Source organism: Polypterus senegalus, chromosome 2 (assembly GCF_016835505.1).
Source record: "Polypterus senegalus isolate Bchr_013 chromosome 2, ASM1683550v1, whole genome shotgun sequence".
In the NCBI taxonomy this organism is placed as follows: domain Eukaryota; kingdom Metazoa; phylum Chordata; class Cladistia; order Polypteriformes; family Polypteridae; genus Polypterus; species Polypterus senegalus.
In genome coordinates, this window is record NC_053155.1 from 259,709,476 (window position 1) to 259,727,002 (window position 17,527).

Genomic DNA, 17,527 nt, shown 5'->3' on the forward strand with positions numbered 1-17,527 from the left:
GTATCTGCTTTAGGTATGTGTTCAGCATTTCTTGCCTGGCATTTCCTTTCATCCTACACTTTCCCAGATCTTTGTAGACACAGAACACACATGAAATTCATGTATTCCAAATAACGATATACTGTATTATTTACCCTGTACAAGGCGCCTCACAAGCAGATAATGAGCCTTGGCTTGAGCTGGGAGAACTTTTTGCCCGAGTTGATATCTGTCAGTTGGGGAGGATGGGATAGCAGGCTTCTTGCTGATTGACACTTTTACAAAAAAAAAGACACTGATGCAGAGGTGCGAAGGGATTTAAATTGGGCTGGGATTATGAGTTTTTTGGTAGGCTTCAGGGATTCTAGTGTTAACTGAATGTATAGGCTAACATCACTACCTCCCCAAATTACATACAGAATCATTCCCATAAGATTATATATACAGTATACTGAGTTTGCCCAGAGTCCTTTTGTAATATGTCAAATTAAGTCTTTGCCCCTATTAGTTTACTCCACATATATACAGTGCATCCGGAAAGTATTCACAGCGTATCACTTTTTCCACATTTTGTTTCTTATTCCAAAATGGATTAAATTCATTTTTTTCTTCAGAATTCTACACACAACACCGCATAATGACAACATGAAAAAGTTTACTTGAGATTTTTGCAAATTTTGTTAAAAATAAAAAAATTGAGAAAGCACATGTACATAAGTATTTACAGCCTTTGCCATGAAGCTCAAAATTGAGCTCAGGTGCATCCTGTTTCCCCTGATCATCCTTGAGATGTTTCTGCAGCTTAATTGGAGTTGATTGGACATGATTTGGAAAGGCACACACCTGTCTATATAAGGTCCCACAGTTCATGTCAGAGCACAAACCAAGCATGAAGTCAAAGGAATTGTCTGTAGACCCCCGAGACAGGATTGTCTCGAGGCACAAATCTGGGGAAGGTTACAGAAATATTTCTGCTGCTTTGAAGGTCCCAATGAGCACAGTGGCCTCCATCATCCATAAGTGGAAGAAGTTCGAAACCACCAGGACTCTTCCTAGAGCTGCCCGGCCATCTAAATTGAGCGATCGGGGGAGAAGGGCCTTAGTCAGAGAGGTGACCAAGAACCCGATTGTCACTCTGTCGGAGCTCCAGCGGTCCTCTGTGGAGAGAGCAGAACCTTCCAGAAGGACAACTATTTCTGCAGCAATCCACCAATAAGGCCTGTATGGTAGAGTGGCCAGACAGAAGCCACTCCTTAGTAAAAGGCACATGGCAGCCCGCCTGGAGTTTGCCAAAAGGCACCTGAAGGACATCTCAGACCATGAGAAACAAAATTTTCTGGTCTGATGAGACAAAGATTAAACTCTTTGGTGTGAATGCCAGGCATCACGTTTGGAGGAAACCAGGCACCGCTCATCACCAGGCCAATACCATCCCTACAGTGAAGCATGGTGGTGGCAGCATCATGCTGTGGGGAAGTTTTTCAGCGACAGGAACTGGGAGACTAGTCAGGATAAAGGGAAAGATGACTGCAGCAATGTGCAGAGACATCCTGGATGAAAACCTGCTCCAGAGCGCTCTTGACCTCAGACTGGGGCAACAGTTCATCTTTCAGCAGGACAACGACCCTAATCACACAGCCAAGATATAAAAGGAGTGGCTTCAGGACAACTCTGTGAATGTCCTTGAATGGCCCAACCAGAGCCCAGACTTGAATCCAATTGAACATCTCTGGAAAGATCTTAAAATGGCTGTGCACCGACGCTTCCCATCCAACCTGATGGAGCTTGTGAGGTGCTGCAAAGAGGAATGGGTGAAACTGGCCAAGGATAGGTGTGCCAAGCTTGTGGCATCATATTCAAAAAGACTTGAGGCTGTAATTGCTGCCAGAGGTGCATCGACAAAGTATTGAGAAAAGGCTGTGAATACTTATGTACATGTGATTTCTCAGTTTTTTTATTTTTAATAAATTTGCAAAACCTCAAGTAAACTTTTTCACGTTGTCATTATGGGGTGTTGTGTGTAGAATTCTGAGGAAAAAAGTGAATTTAATCCATTTTGGAATAAGGCTGTAACATAACAAAATGTGGAATAAGTGATGCGTTGTGAATACTTTCCGGATGCACTGTATGTCTTTTTATCTTTCAGCTCTTAATAAAAAACATAAAAAATTAACAGCCTGCATTATGCCACAAAGAATATGTTATTGATTGCTTCAGGGTTCATCAGTTTGGTCAATTTGTCAATTGTGGTTGTGTTAACTTTCAGCTGCTCTGGCAGAGATATCAGAAATAGCAGCTCAACTGCATGGCACAATGATAAAGATGGAGAATTTTCAGAAGCTACTTGAACTAAAGAAGGATTTAATTGGATTTGATGAGCTAGTGATTCCTGGACGAGTGAGTAGATTTATTGCATAGTTAACATGAAGCCTAATAATTATGACCGATTATTGTGAATGTAAATATATCCCCTCAATGAATGTTACTCTTAGTTGAATGTTAGACATTACTGACAAATATTTCTTAATCATATAATTCAGTCAGTAAAGTATATTTTAAACATCAAATTTCTATGTTCAAACACGCTTTTGTTTAATGTGCACATATTATAATATATCCAGTTTGATTTTTGCATGAGTTTCTATTTTGAGGAATGCTAATTTACTAAGAACCAATTTTAGCATGCAGTTAAGTTTCTTAAAAAAACACTATTGACCAGTTTTCCTTCCCAGGGTCCAAACACTTCTCAGCTTTGAACATTTCAACAATTCCTTTCTGTTTGTTTGATTTTTATTCTTTCAGGAATTCATTAGATTGGGCTGTCTAAGCAAGTTATCGGGAAAGGGCTTACAACAGAGAATGTTTTTCTTGGTAAGTGAGACAACTGGAAGTTTGTCTTTTAGAAATTAGAAAACTTGTTTGAAAATGTAATGTAATTCCTCTTAGTTCATACATTAAGCAGCTTTTCAAAACAATGTAAATGATTTACTTTCCAGTGTAGCTGTTACTATGTTTCATTTTAGACAGATTGATGCAGTTTTTCCCAAAATGGTTGATTAGGTAGGTAGATAGGTTTCAGAGCTGTGAAAGTTTATTCAGTTCTTTGATGGACATATTACATTATTATATGGTATTATTCATGTCAACTTTAAGAGAAATTATTTTAGAATCAGCACCCAGTATTGCTTTGCATTATATTGTATAGTGATATGCTGATGTTGTTTAGATTTTGTTTTTATATTTCCGTTTAAAAAAATTAATTTGTTTAATATCATGTAAAAGACATCTTAAAATCACTTATCATTCTACATTTCTGTTGCAAAGAAAGACCAGACTGAATATTGTAAAGCATGGTTAGCCTGATAATTGTGGTACCAATTGTAATATCCTTAACACGCCTAAAAGTTACTGCTTTTGTGTTTTAAAATGCTATTTTTTAATTTTTTTTTATGGTAGTTCAGTGATGTATTGTTGTACACAAGTCGAGGAATGACTGCAACCAACCAGTTTAAGGTTCATGGCCAGCTTCCACTCTTTGGCATGACAGTAAGTAATTTGCTTGTACATATTCATCATTTTCTTAAAAACCTGCCATTAAATAGTTGGCAATGCCTGAAAGATGAGGATAATAGATAACAGATTTACTTTAGTATGTAAGATTGACATACATATTTAAAAAAAAAACAAACATTTTTTATCTTGCCTAGATATGCTTAGCACTACTATTCCTTATATCATGTTTCATTTAAACTTACTTTGCAAAATATTCAAGATGCTGTATACCAGCTCACAGAACATCTTTGATGTTAAGCATAATGGCTAAATAGCTAATGAAAACTTCTACTTTTAGGCTGATAGTCAGGAACCTGTGGGAAATAACCTATTTTCCTTGTTGTTATCTTTGGCATTTTTCCTAGTGCACCTCATGACTGAAGAGAACATTTATTAATAAATGGTTTCTCTTTTTCTCTTCCCAGTTATCACCTATAACATGTTTTTAGCTGTTACATATTCCATAATACTTATTGTACCGGTCTTGTGATTTGTTTCGTCTGTTTTAAAAGAAGTGCCTGAAAGTGTATTACTTGGCATAGTTATTTGCTAGTTTTAGACCAGTGCTCCCCAACTTTTGTGATGTCACAACCCAGTTTTTCTAATTCCATTATGATCACAACCCACCTCTCACCCTCCATGAATTTAGTATAACTCACCGGTGTCCCGCATGATCACCACAGAAGCAGAACATTAGATGAATCAAGTGCAATTGTAAATGCTTTTCCTCTTTGGTGAATCAAGCACTATCTTAAAGGCAGGGGTTGGGGAGGTCATCTAGGATTGGCTGTGTTCCACCTTTGATTCTGCAGCTGTGATCCTCCCCTCCTGATCTGACCCTAACTAACAGTGTAAGAATAAATTTACACCCAATCTGATGCTGTTAGATCAGAATATTCAGAGAAACAAAGAATAGGTGTTAATTTTATAAACTGTTGAATTTACATACATTTTGCATTTTACTCTGGTTGGTTCGTTGATTTACACCCAAATGATTTATATAAAATAAAATGTTATTATATTCTGGTTTTTCTTATACCTTTTGAGATGAGCCACCACCCTTGAAATGTCTGTGCATGTAACAACTGTCCATTCTCATTTGTAGGACATCTGCTGATTTCTCAGTCTTCCTTCAGTACATTTTGTATATTTATTACATCAACCTTTCTTCTGGTACATTCTTTATCTACTTGACCATCTCAGTATTTTTCCTAAACTTATATTTCAGTGTACATTTTGTTGTTTACTTGATCTTTATCCGATTTCCGACATTTATTAAACATTTATGCATTTTTAAGGTGACTGCTATGTTGCTCTAAAAGTATTCTTCCACACACATTATACAGTTCATGTCTACATTTTGTCATTACTAAAACATGAAAAACATTTTTGTTATAACGATGTGTTTACATAGATTGTTGTAGACACGGAACACACATGAAATGTATGTATTCCAAATGACGATATATTATTTACCCTCTACAACTCCAGACAATTCACTCCAACATAAACACTGAGCACTGAGAACCTTCTTTGTGAATTGAGCTGCGGTGATGGGTGGAGGGATAGGATAGTAGGCTGCTTGTGTTGATCGACACATTTACAAGACAAAAGACGCTGACGGAGAGGTGCCATGGGATTTAAGGTGTGCTGGGATTACAAGTTTTTTCGTAGGCTTTAGTAATTCTAGTGTTAAGCAAATTTTAATATTAGTAGGTTGTTCTCTTCATTGCATAATACAATAAAGTATCTTGGCTATTCTTTTTTGAGATGTTGGAAATGCGTGTTTCCTACTTTAGTTTAGTAAGAACAACTTGAAAAAAATAAATATTAAAAAGATAAGATATACTGTAATTTTGCAACACATTTCCAGTTGAAAATGCCTCTCCATTAGTTTAGTAATGTTTTTTATTTTTCTTCAAAATTATATTTTACGTCCACATCTCTTGAGCTACCACTGTGAGAGCATTCACTGTCTATATTTGAACTGTAGTGCAGAGATGCTGTGTGTTATAAAGTTAATAAGAGAATAATACACTTTACATACACACTAGAAATCATAATCTATAGTCGGATGGTCTTTTCCCATTTTAAGTTAATTTATGAGGTAGTCTTCTTCTGTTTTGAGTAGTCAGTGTAACCAGAGGCTGTTGGCCTTTCTGAATTAGAGTTTATTTTCATCATGAGGAAAACATGCTGTGAATACAGAATCTTTGCTATGTTTGAGTTTTTCCCAACTTTGGTTTGACTCCTTTGGTTGCTGCAAGGGTTTTAAAGAGACCTGATACTCTCCAGAGCATATTTTATAACACTGTGTAGAAATAACTAGTTAAAGATTCCTGCATCATTCTTGAAACATCTGCAGTTTTATTTAAATTTCTGCAACATGACATTAATGGAATATCCATTTAATATCTAGCATGTTCACATTTTATAAACTGTGTGAACACTCCATGTTCTGAATTGGTTATTACACACTTAATACTGTTCAAGGCCATATCAGAAGAAGGTGGTATAGTGGTTAAATTTCAAGCATCCTGGATTCTAATCTTGTAACCCTCTGTATGGAGTTTGCACATTCTCCCTGATGCTGTATGCGTTTTTGTCTACATGCTGTAATTTGCCTACCATATCCCAAAGACTTGTCAGGTTAACCCCGCTAAGAGTTTTTTGGGCATTATTGCACCTGAATTGCATACCTAAAATTAATGGCTATTACTTTGCTTATGTAATAATGGAGGTGCAGATGGATAAACAGTAGTGAGTATAACACTTCACAAATGACCAGACATTTTCACTGAAATAAAGGGTGCATACAATGTGTCAACAAAGCCCTTGGGATTGCAAATTGAATGGCTTTTGTTTAAATAAATGTTGGGCAGCGTTTGCCACTTTGTGCATTTGTGCTCTTGTCAGTAATAACTGTTTTGTCGATTGAAACTTTACCATGCACAATCTACTGATTACCTACATGCAGTTTGTGCATGTAAAATGTTTCTAGCGTACACAGCTTTTGCAAGTGTATACAAGAGGTTGGTTAGTCTTCTTTAAGAATCTTTGTTTTTCACAATATATGTATGTGTTTTGTGTTTTAAGAGCTGGAGTACTGCAGGAAGTTTAAAAATGGAAACCATTTCTTACTTTGGCAATTGGTAGCACAAGAAAGAGCTTTCTATTCTATTGCATTTGTACACTGTTCAGATCTTGTTTATAATTATAATGCTTATTTAGATGTATACTTTCTATATATTGTTTCTCCTTAGTTCTACCCTTTTCAAATCTTTTAAAATAAAATTTTTCTTTTTTAATCTAATTTGCTGATCAGGGCACATTTCACTATATATTGTACGTGTATGACTGTGTCTATGACAAATAAAAAATCTTGAATTTTGATTGCCGAAGTAACGAGGTCAATCAGCCTACAGAGTAGAGGGAGTGTGCTTGCTTCATGCAAGAAGAGCTAGAAAACTGAAGAACAGTATGGTGACTCAGCAACTAGCTGCCATATACTGTAAGAGCTGAATGTTTACTTTTATGATCCATTTTATTCAGCTCCTGGGGTGGGAGGCTACAGCAGGGTATGTCTACATATTCTTTCATTCACATGGATTCGGCTTAGTGTTTGGCACACAGCAAACTCAAATTTTCCTTTTTGGAACTTTCTGGATTTTTTTTACCCTGAATATTTTCAATCTGCTGTTGGTTGAATCCATGGATGCAGAACACATGGATACAGATGATCTTCAGAATTCAGAATAAACTCTTGGTGAAATGATTAAAATCTTGCATTTAAACTTGTAATCTACAATCTCCTACAGCAGACTATTTAAGAGGTCACTCATGTAATAAATTAAACAAACTTGTCTTTGTATATTTTTTTTGTGTGTGATAATCCACTTCTTTATTTTGGTCTTCAGCAGAAATTTGAAAATAATAATTAATATTCTGTCATTATATATGTATTTGTGTGAAAATGGCTATATTCATTTCATTGTCTTCAATTGTAATATTTGTTTTCTATATAAACCATTCACTTAACACTGTTACAACATAGTAAAATATCTCCAGTACTTGGATACATTATGTCATGCCTAAATTTTTTCATTTTTTCCCCCTCTTTGATTCTTTTTAGATCAGAGAGAATGAAGATGAGTGGGGAGTGCAACACTCATTTACTCTGTATGGACAGCGGCAGACTGTAGTGGTAACAGCAAGGTATCAAATTTGCAAAGCTTAATTTAGGAATATAAGCTATAATTTTATCAATCTAATTTTATACATTGTCAGATAGTTGTGAATACTTAGATGAATAGTATTTAAAGTTGTATTTCAAAAATATGTTTTAATGTATTATCAGTGTTATATAAAAACCTTTAGATTGCTGTAAAATAATGTTGGGAGTCGTACACTGAAGGTCCTGATACTTTTAACTTTCATAGTAATTGCTCTGATATTTTTTCTTTTTTCATAACTTATAAATCACTAGCAAAATACCTGCGCTTCACAGCGGAGAAGTAGTGTGTTAAAGAAGTAATGAAAAAGAAAAGGAAACATTTTGGAAATAACATAACATGATTGTCAATGTAATTGTTTTGTTACTGTTATGTGTGTTGCTGTCTCATAAATATATATATATATATATATATATATACACACACACACACACACACACACACACACACACACACACACACACACACACACATAAACATACATATACATACATATACATACATATCTACATATATACATATACACATATATACTGTATATATATATATATATATATATACACACACACGCATATATAAACATATATATACATATACACATATACATATATACAAATACATATATATCTACATATATATACAGTGGTGTGAAAAAGTATTTGCCCCCTTCCTGATTTCTTATTCTTTTGCATGTTTGTCACACAAAATGTTTCTGATCATCGAACACATTTAACCATTAGTCAAATATAACACAAGTAAACACAAAATGCAGTTTTAAATGATGTTTTTATTATTTAGGAGAAAAAATCCAAACCTACAAGGCCCTGTGTGAAAAAGTAATTGCCCCCTGAACCTAATAACTGGTTGGGCCACCCTTAGCAATAACTGCAATCAAGCGTTTGCGATAACTTGCAATGAGTCTTTACAGCTCTGGAGGAATTTTGGCCCACTCATCTTTGCAGAATTGTTGTAATTCAGCTTTATTTGAGGGTTTTCTAGCATGAACCGCCTTTTTAAGGTCATGCCATAGCATCTCAATTGGATTCAGGTCAGGACTTTGACTAGGCCACTCCAAAGTCTTCATTTTGTTTTCTTCAGCCATTCAGAGGTGGATTTGCTGGTGTGTTTTGGGTCATTGTCCTGTTGCAGCACCCAAGATCGCTTCAGCTTGAGTTGACGAACAGATGGCCGGACATTCTCCTTCAGGATTTTTTGGTAGACAGTAGAATTCATGGTTCCATCTGTCACAGCAAACCTTCCAGGTCCTGAAGCAGCAAAACAACCCCAGACCATCACACTACCACCACCATATTTTACTGTTGGTATGATGTTCTTTTCTGAAATGCTGTGTTCCTTTTACGCCAGATGTAACGGGACATTTGCCTTCCAAAAAGTTCAACTTTTGTCTCATCAGTCCACAAGGTATTTTCCCAAAAGTCTTGGCAATCATTGAGATGTTTCTTAGCAAAATTGAGACGAGTCCTAATGTTCTTTTTGCTTAACAGTGGTTTGTGTCTTGGAAATCTGCCATGCAGGCCGTTTTTGCCCAGTCTCTTTCTTATGGTGGAATCGTGAACACTGACCTTAATTGAGGCAAGTGAGGCCTGCAGTTCTTTAGACGTTGTCCTGGGGTCTTTTGTGACCTCTCGGGTGAGTCGTCTCTGCGCTCTTGGGGTAATTTTGGTCAGCCGGCCACTCCTGGGAAGGTTCACCACTGTTCCATGTTTTTGCCATTTGTGGATAATGGCTCTCACTGTGGTTCGCTGGAGTCCCAAAGCTTTAGAAATGGCTTTATAACCTTTACCAGACTGATAGATCTCAATTACTTCTGTTCTCATTTGTTCCTGAATTTCTTTGGATCTTGGCATGATGTCTAGCTTTTGAGGTGCTTTTGGTCTACTTCTCTGTGTCAGGCAGCTCCTATTTAAGTGATTTCTTGATTGAAACAGGTGTGGCAGTAATCAGGCCTGGGGGTGGCTACGGAAATTGAACTCAGGTGTCATACACCACAGTTAGGTTATTTTTTAACAAGGGGGCAATTACTTTTTCACACAGGGCCATGTAGGTTTGGATTTTATTTTCTCCCTAAATAATAAAAACCATCATTTAAAAACTGCATTTTGTGTTTACTTGTGTTATATTTGACTAATGGTTAAATGTTTTGATGATCAGAAACATTTTGTGTGACACACATGCAAAAGAATAAGAAATCAGGAAGGGGGCAAATAGTTTTTCACACCACTGTATACATATACATATATATATATATATATATACACACACACACACACACACATCCAGATATATACACATATATATATATATATATATATATATATATATATATATATATATGTATACCCTTTGGGGTGCGGGCAACTGTTGCTTGGGGTGCCAGAATCCATCGAGGAAGAAAAATGAAAAAAATTATTTGTACAAAATCTTAATTGATCTATCCATTCCTAAATAATTAAATGGGAGGCTATTTCGTATCAGTGCAATACGCTGCTTGTTAAAACGGAAGACTTCCGCTCTTATGTGCACTTAGTGCTGCGTGGGTATTATGAACTATCGTATCTGTTGAAGTTCTATTTAAATTTTAAATATAAGTAATTTTTATTTAGTCGACAGAAATATCTTTGGTAGGAATGCAAATTAAATTTAGTCATCATTGCATACATTTTTCTTCACCATAGAAATTTAAAGACTAAATTCAACTTGAATTCCTATCAAAGATATTTCTGTCGACTAAATAGAAACTTATATCCAAATAGAACTTGAAAAGATATATTTTTTCGAATCTGATCGCACATTTTAGATTGACTTAACGCGCACCACATCGAGCCTGCATGCTATTGTGCTCTCGGCTGCCTGCCTCAATAAGTCACCGTCGCTTCGCTCTTACTTTTTTACTGTTCATTTAATCATGGTTAGTCGCGAAAAAATTAGAAAATGGAAGGAGGATTACACTGAGTATGGCTTTACCAAAACAATTATTGATGGCGAATAAAGTATCCATTATTCACAAAGCTTCAATTGGTGATCTGTTTTTTCTGCGTTAACCTCATATTTTTTCATACTTCTCCTCAAACCAAGGGGGTGCGAAATCGGCCTTGTCAGTCACAGGGGGTGCAGGGGTAAAATGAATCAGGAAACGCTAATATATATGTACCATATATCTTCTAGTAGTGGCCGGCTCCTTATTGACGCCCGTTTCCAATAAACGCCGGGTTTGAAGAGATGTCGCGACAACTAGACTCCGGTCTCTAATAGTAGCCGGTCTCCTTTAAGCGCCGGTCTGTAGTAAACGCCGATCTCCAATGACCCACCGCCTTTTTCGTATGCTAATCCTCTTTTCGTACCACCTGGGCTACCGCTCTCCTGCAGTGAATCCTACGGTAAGTACCTTTTCGTGTCAAAAATGTTTCGTCGCCGGATGCTATCGAGGAAGCGAGAAAGTCAAAAAGAAATTTCTTTGTGTACATTTTGCCCTTTTGTCTCCACGTTATTCATAACCCCCCAAGGGAGGGCAGAGGTGGCGGGAATAAGATGAAAATGCCATCTTCGACACGTTAACCCTGATAAAACTGATTACTGTGTGACAACAAGCAATGGGAGTACCTGTATTGCCATCACAAGAAGAGGAAGATGAAGAAGAACTCGCAAATAACGAAGCAATCATGACCTATTCAGACGACGAGTAGATGGTAAGTACTGTACTTTATTATCCAGTCTCATGTTGTAATGTATACGTATATGCGTGAGTTTGGAGCTTATTGCATTTCCTTATGTTCCGCAGGGGACTTGTCGGGCTGATGAGCGCTTTTGTGCGAAATTTGGACTGGTGCAAGCCAGTGCTGGTGGCATCATTGGCAAGAAAGTTGACGTCTACTGTACCTGTTTTTCATGCTTACGGTAGTACCGTACTGTATACTGCTTTAATAAGACGGTACTGCTGTACTGATAATTTCATTAAATCCTGAAATGTTCATCCATTGTTGTTGCCTACATTTTGTGACCGTAAATACGGTACCATACCGTATTTTACTGCCAAATGAATCCCGTTTACCCATCACCATTCCGTCTGCGAGGCGAATAATAGCCGGTCTCTCTTAAACGGCGGGCTGTCCAAATAATTTTTTGAATAAACGCCGGGGCTACTATTGGAAGATATATGGTATATATATATATATATATATATATATATATATATATATATATATCTATCTATATATATATATATATATCTATATATATCTATCTATCTATATCTATCTATCTATCTATATATATATATATATATATATATATATATATATATATATCTATACAAATAAAAGGCAAAGCCCTCACTGACTCACTCATTCACTGACTGACTCATCACTAATTCTCCAACGAAGACGAAGATGAGATGGTCAGGGGGATGTTTGGCACAAACTCAGTGAAACTGTGAGAGAAACTTTTAAGTGCCGGGTCTTAGCTAACATTAAATACAGCCATGGACATCGCACGAGATGGCACCAGCACAGCTGGGAACCTTCAATGAATGTACACCGAGCGGCTCACGTGAACTGACGCAGTGCACAGACAAAAAGCAACAGTTCCAAAGAGTGCTGAACAAAAACCGAATTACACAATTGTGAAGGCAGCAAAAAATTATGAAGTGTCTGACACATGCAAGCATATTCATAAGTGCAACTACTGCGGAAACAAAGCACATGGTGGAAAAAGTCAATGCCCCGCTAAAGGAAGACAGTGTAAAAAAAAAAACCTGTGCATACAGTGTGTCACGTCTCAGATAAAGAGGAAGACGAGCTGTTTATTGATGCAGTAAGAAACAAATCAATGAATGAAACCTGTTATCTTTACAACGATTGACAAACACGGAATGTGACTTGAACACAACACATCCTACAAATACGAACCTGATTGAAAGAAATAATGATAATCAAATCCTTGATGACAGCAACACTCATAACACTCACAAAACAATTACTGTATATTGACAATCATGTTACGTTATTTTTAAAATGTTCCCTTTTCTTTTTCATAACTTCTTAAACACACTACTTCTCCGCTGCGAAGCGCGAGTGTATATATATATACAGTATATACCCCGATCTACATTGTCAAATTGACAAACCACACGCCATGGCGCAATGGAAGAGGCTTTGCCTCTAGTGCCGACGTCCGAGGTTCGATTCCTGAGAGGGGGTGCACTGAGCATGTACGCCTGATAACCCCAAAATTAGGGCAAATCACGTGTCGCTTACTCTTTGCATTATTTCAAAGTAAAACTATTTCAATATATACATACATATATACACTCACCTAAAGGATTATTAGGAACACCATACTAATACGGTGTTTGACCCCGTTTCGCCTTCAGAACTGCCTTAATTCTATGTGGCATTGATTCAACAAGGTGCTGAAAGCATTCTTTAGAAATGTTGGCCCATATTGATAGGATAGCATCTTGCAGTTGATGGAGATTTGTGGGATGCACATCCAGGGCACGAAGCTCCCGTTCCACCACATCCCAAAGATGCTCTATTGGGTTGAGATCTGGTGACTGTGGGGGCCATTTTAGTACAGTGAACTCATTGTCATGTTCAAGAAACCAATTTGAAATGATTCAAGCTTAGTGACATGGTGCATTATCCTGCTGGAAGTAGCCATCAGAGGATGGGTACATGGTGGTCATGAAGGGATGGACATGGTCAGAAACAATGCTCAGGTAGCCCGTGGCATTTCAACAATGCCAAATTGGCACTAAGGGGCCTAAAGTGTGCCAAGAAAACATCCCCCACACCATTACACCACCACCACCAGCCTGCACAGTGGTAACAAGGCATGATGGATCCATGTTGTCATTCTGTTTACGCCAACAGAAATCGAGACTCATCAGACCAGGCAACATTTTTCCAGTCTTCAACTGTCCAATTTTGGTGAGCTTGTGCAAATTGTAGCCTCTTTTTCCTATTTGTAGTGGAGATGAGTGGTACCCGGTGGGGTCTTCTGCTGTTGTAGCCCATCCGCCTCAAGGTTGTGCGTGTTGTGGCTTCACAAATGCTTTGCTGCATACCTCGGTTGTAACGAGTGGTTATTTCAGTCAAAGTTGCTCTTCTATCAGCTTGAATCAGTCGGCCCATTCTCCTCTGACCTCTAGCATCAACATGGCATTTTCGCCCACAGGACTGCCGCATACTGGATGTTTTTCCCTTTTCACACCATTCTTTGTAAACCCTAGAAATGGTTGTGCGTGAAAATCCCAGTAACTGAGCAGATTGTGAAATACTCAGACCGGCCCGTCTGGCACCAACAACCATGCCACGCTCAAAATTGCTTAAATCATCTTTCTTTCCCATTCTGACATTCAGTTTGGAGTTCAGGAGATTGTCTTGACCAGGACCACACCACTAAATGCATTGAAGCATCTGCCATGTGATTGGTTGATTAGATAATTGCATTAATGAGAAATTGAATAGGTGTTCCTAATAATCCTTTAGGTGAGTGTATATACACACATACATATATATCAGCGCTTCCCAATTCATTTTACCCATGCATCCCCTTGTTTGAGATGTATGAAAAAATATGCGGTTAACGCAGAAAGACAGATCACCAATTGAAGCTTTATGAATAATAGATACTTTATTCGCCATCAATGATTGTTTTGGTAAAGCCATACTCAGTGTAATCATTAGATGAACGGTAAAAAATTAAGAGCGAGGGGAGGGTGACTTATTGAGGCACACAGGCGAAACCACAATAGCACGCGAGCTCGATGTGCTGTGCGTCAACTCGATCTGAATTGCGCGATCACATTTGAAAAAATAAATCTTTTCAAGTTCTATTTAGTCGACACAAATATCTTTGGTTGGAATGTAAGGCAAATTTACTCTTTACATTTCTATGGTGAAGAAAAATTTATGCAATGATGTCTACATTTAACTTACATTCCTACCAAAGACATTTCTGTCGACTAAATAAAAATTCCTTCTGTTTAAAATGTAAATAGAACTTGAACAGATGCGATAGTTCATAATATCCACGCAGACTTGCACGTAAGAGTGGGAGTCATCCGTTTTAACAAGCAGCGTATTGCACCGATACAAAAGAGCCTGCCCATTTAATTATTTAGGAATGGATAAATAAATTAAGATTTTGTACAAGTAATGTTTTTCATTTTTCTTCCTTGATGGATTCTGGCACCTGCAACAGTTGCTCGGAACCCAAAGAGTGTGTGTATATATATATATGTATATATATATATATGTGTGTGTGTGTGTTAATGTATATATGTAGATATGTATGTATATGTATATATATGTTTAAATATGTGTGTGTGTATATATATATATATATATATATGTATTTGTCTGTATATATGTGTGTGTTTATATGTATGTGTGTGTATGTAGATATGTATATTTACTCAGCAAAAAAAGAAACGTCCTCTGACTTTCAACTGTTTTTACTTTCAGTAAACTTAATGTGTAAATATTTGTATGAACACTAAAAGAGTCAACACCATAAGACATAAACTAAAAATGTTTCACAATGTGTCCCTGAATGAAGGGAGGCTCAAAATCAAAAGTACCAGTCAGTATCTGGTGTGGACACCAGCTGCTTGAAGTACTGCAGTGCATCTCCTCCTCATGGACTGGACCAGATTTGTCAGTTCTTGCTGTGAGATGTTACCCCCCCACTCTTCCACCAAGGCACCTGCAAGTTTCTGGGGGGAATGGCCCTAGCCCTCACCCTGCGATCCAACAGGTCCCAGACGTGCTCAATTCCTTCGACGATAAACACGAATCCGTCCATCACCCCTGGTGAGACAAAACTGTGACTCATCAGTGAAGAGCATTTTTTGCCACTCCTGTCTGGTCCAGCGAAGGTGGGTTTGTGCCCATAGGCGGCGGCGTTGCTGGTGATGTCTGGCCTACAAGCCCTCAGTCCAGCCTCTCTCAGCCTATTGCGGACAGTCTGAGCACTGATGGAGGGATTGTGTTCCTGGTGTGACTCGGGCAGTTGTTGTGGCCATCCTGTACCTGTCACGCAGGTGTGATATTCAGATGTACCGATCCTGTGCAGGTGTTGTTACACGTGGTCTTCCACTGCGAGGATGATCAGCTCTCCTTCCCATCTCCCTGTAGCGCTGTCGTAGGAGTCTCACAGTGTGGACATGGCAATTTATTGCCCTAGCCACATCAGCAGTCCTCATGCCTCCCTGCAAGCATGCCTAATGCACGTTCACGCAGATGAGCAGGGACCCTGGGCATCTTTCTTAGGGTGTTTTTCACAGTCGGTAGACAAGTCTCTTTAGTGTCCTGCATTTTTAGAACTGTGACCTTAAATGCCTACTTTCTGTAAGCTGTTAAGGTCTTAACGACCATTCCACAGGTGCATGTTAATTATTTGATTATGGTTAATTAAACATGTATGGAAAACATTGTTTAAACCCTTTACAATGAAGATCTGTAAAGTTATTTGGATTTTTAAAACATTATTGTTGAAATACACAGTCCTGAAAAAGGGACGTTTCTTTTTTTGCTGAGTATATGTATATATGTATATATATGTGGATGTATTTGTATATATGTGTGTGTGTGTGTGTGTGTGTGTGTGTGTGTGTGTGTATATATATATATATATATATATATATATATATATATATATATATATATGTATATGTATGGATATGTATATGTATATATATATATATATATATATATATATATATATATATATATATATATATATATATATATATATATATATATACCTGTGTGTATATATATATATACAAACCGGATTCCAAAAAAGTTGGGACACTAAACAAATTGTGAATAAAAACTGAATGCAATGATGTGGAGATGGCAAATGTCAATATTTTATTTGTAATAGAACGTAGATGACAGATCAAACGTTTAATCCGAGTAAATGTATCATTTTAAAGGAAAAATATGTTGATTCAAAATTTCACGGTGTCAACAAATCCCAAAAAGTTGGGACAAGTAGCAATAAGAGGCTGGAAAAAGTAAATTTGAGCATAACGAAGAGCTGGAAGACCAATAAACACTAATTAGGTCAATTGGCAACATGATTGGGTATAAAAAGAGCTTCTCAGAGTGGCAGTGTCTCTCAGAAGCCAAGATGGGTAGAGGATCACCAATTCCCACAATGTTGCGCAGAAAGATAGTGGAGCAATATCAGAAAGGTGTTACCCAGCGAAAAATTGCAAAGACTTTGCATCTATCATCATCAACTGTGCATAACATCATCCAAGATTCAGAGAATCTGGAACAATCTCTGTCGCGTAAGGGTCAAGGCCATAAAACCATACTGGATGCCCGTGATCTCCGGCCCTTAAACGACTGCACCACAAACAGGAATGCTACTGTAAAGGAAATCACAGAATGGGCTCAGGAATACTTCCAGAAACCATTGTCAGTGAACACAATCCAACGTGCCATCCGCCGTTGCCAGCTGAAACTCTACAGTGCAAAGAAGAAGCCATTTCTAAGCAAGATCCACAAGCTCAGGCGTTGTCACTGGGCCAGGGATCATTTAAAATGGAGTGTGGCAAAATGGAAGACTGTTCTGTGGTCAGACGAGTCACGATTCAAGTTCTTTTGGAAATCTGGGACGCCATGTCATCCGGACCAAAGAGGACAAGGACAACCCAAGTTGTTATCAACGCTCAGTTCAGAAGCCTGCATCTCTGATGGTATGGGGTTGCATGAGTGCGTGTGGCATGG

At 37.6% G+C, this 17,527-nt stretch overlaps 1 protein-coding gene across 6 annotated transcripts in view; it reads left to right on the forward strand.

The window, feature by feature from the left end:
* farp1 (FERM, RhoGEF (ARHGEF) and pleckstrin domain protein 1 (chondrocyte-derived)) overlaps positions 1 to 17,527 on the forward strand; it is a 324,746-nt gene that overhangs the window by 272,707 nt on the left and 34,512 nt on the right. For all 6 annotated transcript variants that reach the window (XR_005632704.1, XM_039745424.1, XM_039745426.1 and 3 more), the window contains exons 19-22: positions 2,246 to 2,376; positions 2,782 to 2,850; positions 3,436 to 3,525; positions 7,664 to 7,746. Coding sequence is in view for 5 of the 6 variants with exons in the window: in XM_039745424.1 (XP_039601358.1) it covers positions 2,246 to 2,376; positions 2,782 to 2,850; positions 3,436 to 3,525; positions 7,664 to 7,746 (373 nt within the window). In the remaining variant the exon portion in view is untranslated. The remainder of the gene's footprint in view (positions 1 to 2,245; positions 2,377 to 2,781; positions 2,851 to 3,435; positions 3,526 to 7,663; positions 7,747 to 17,527) is intronic.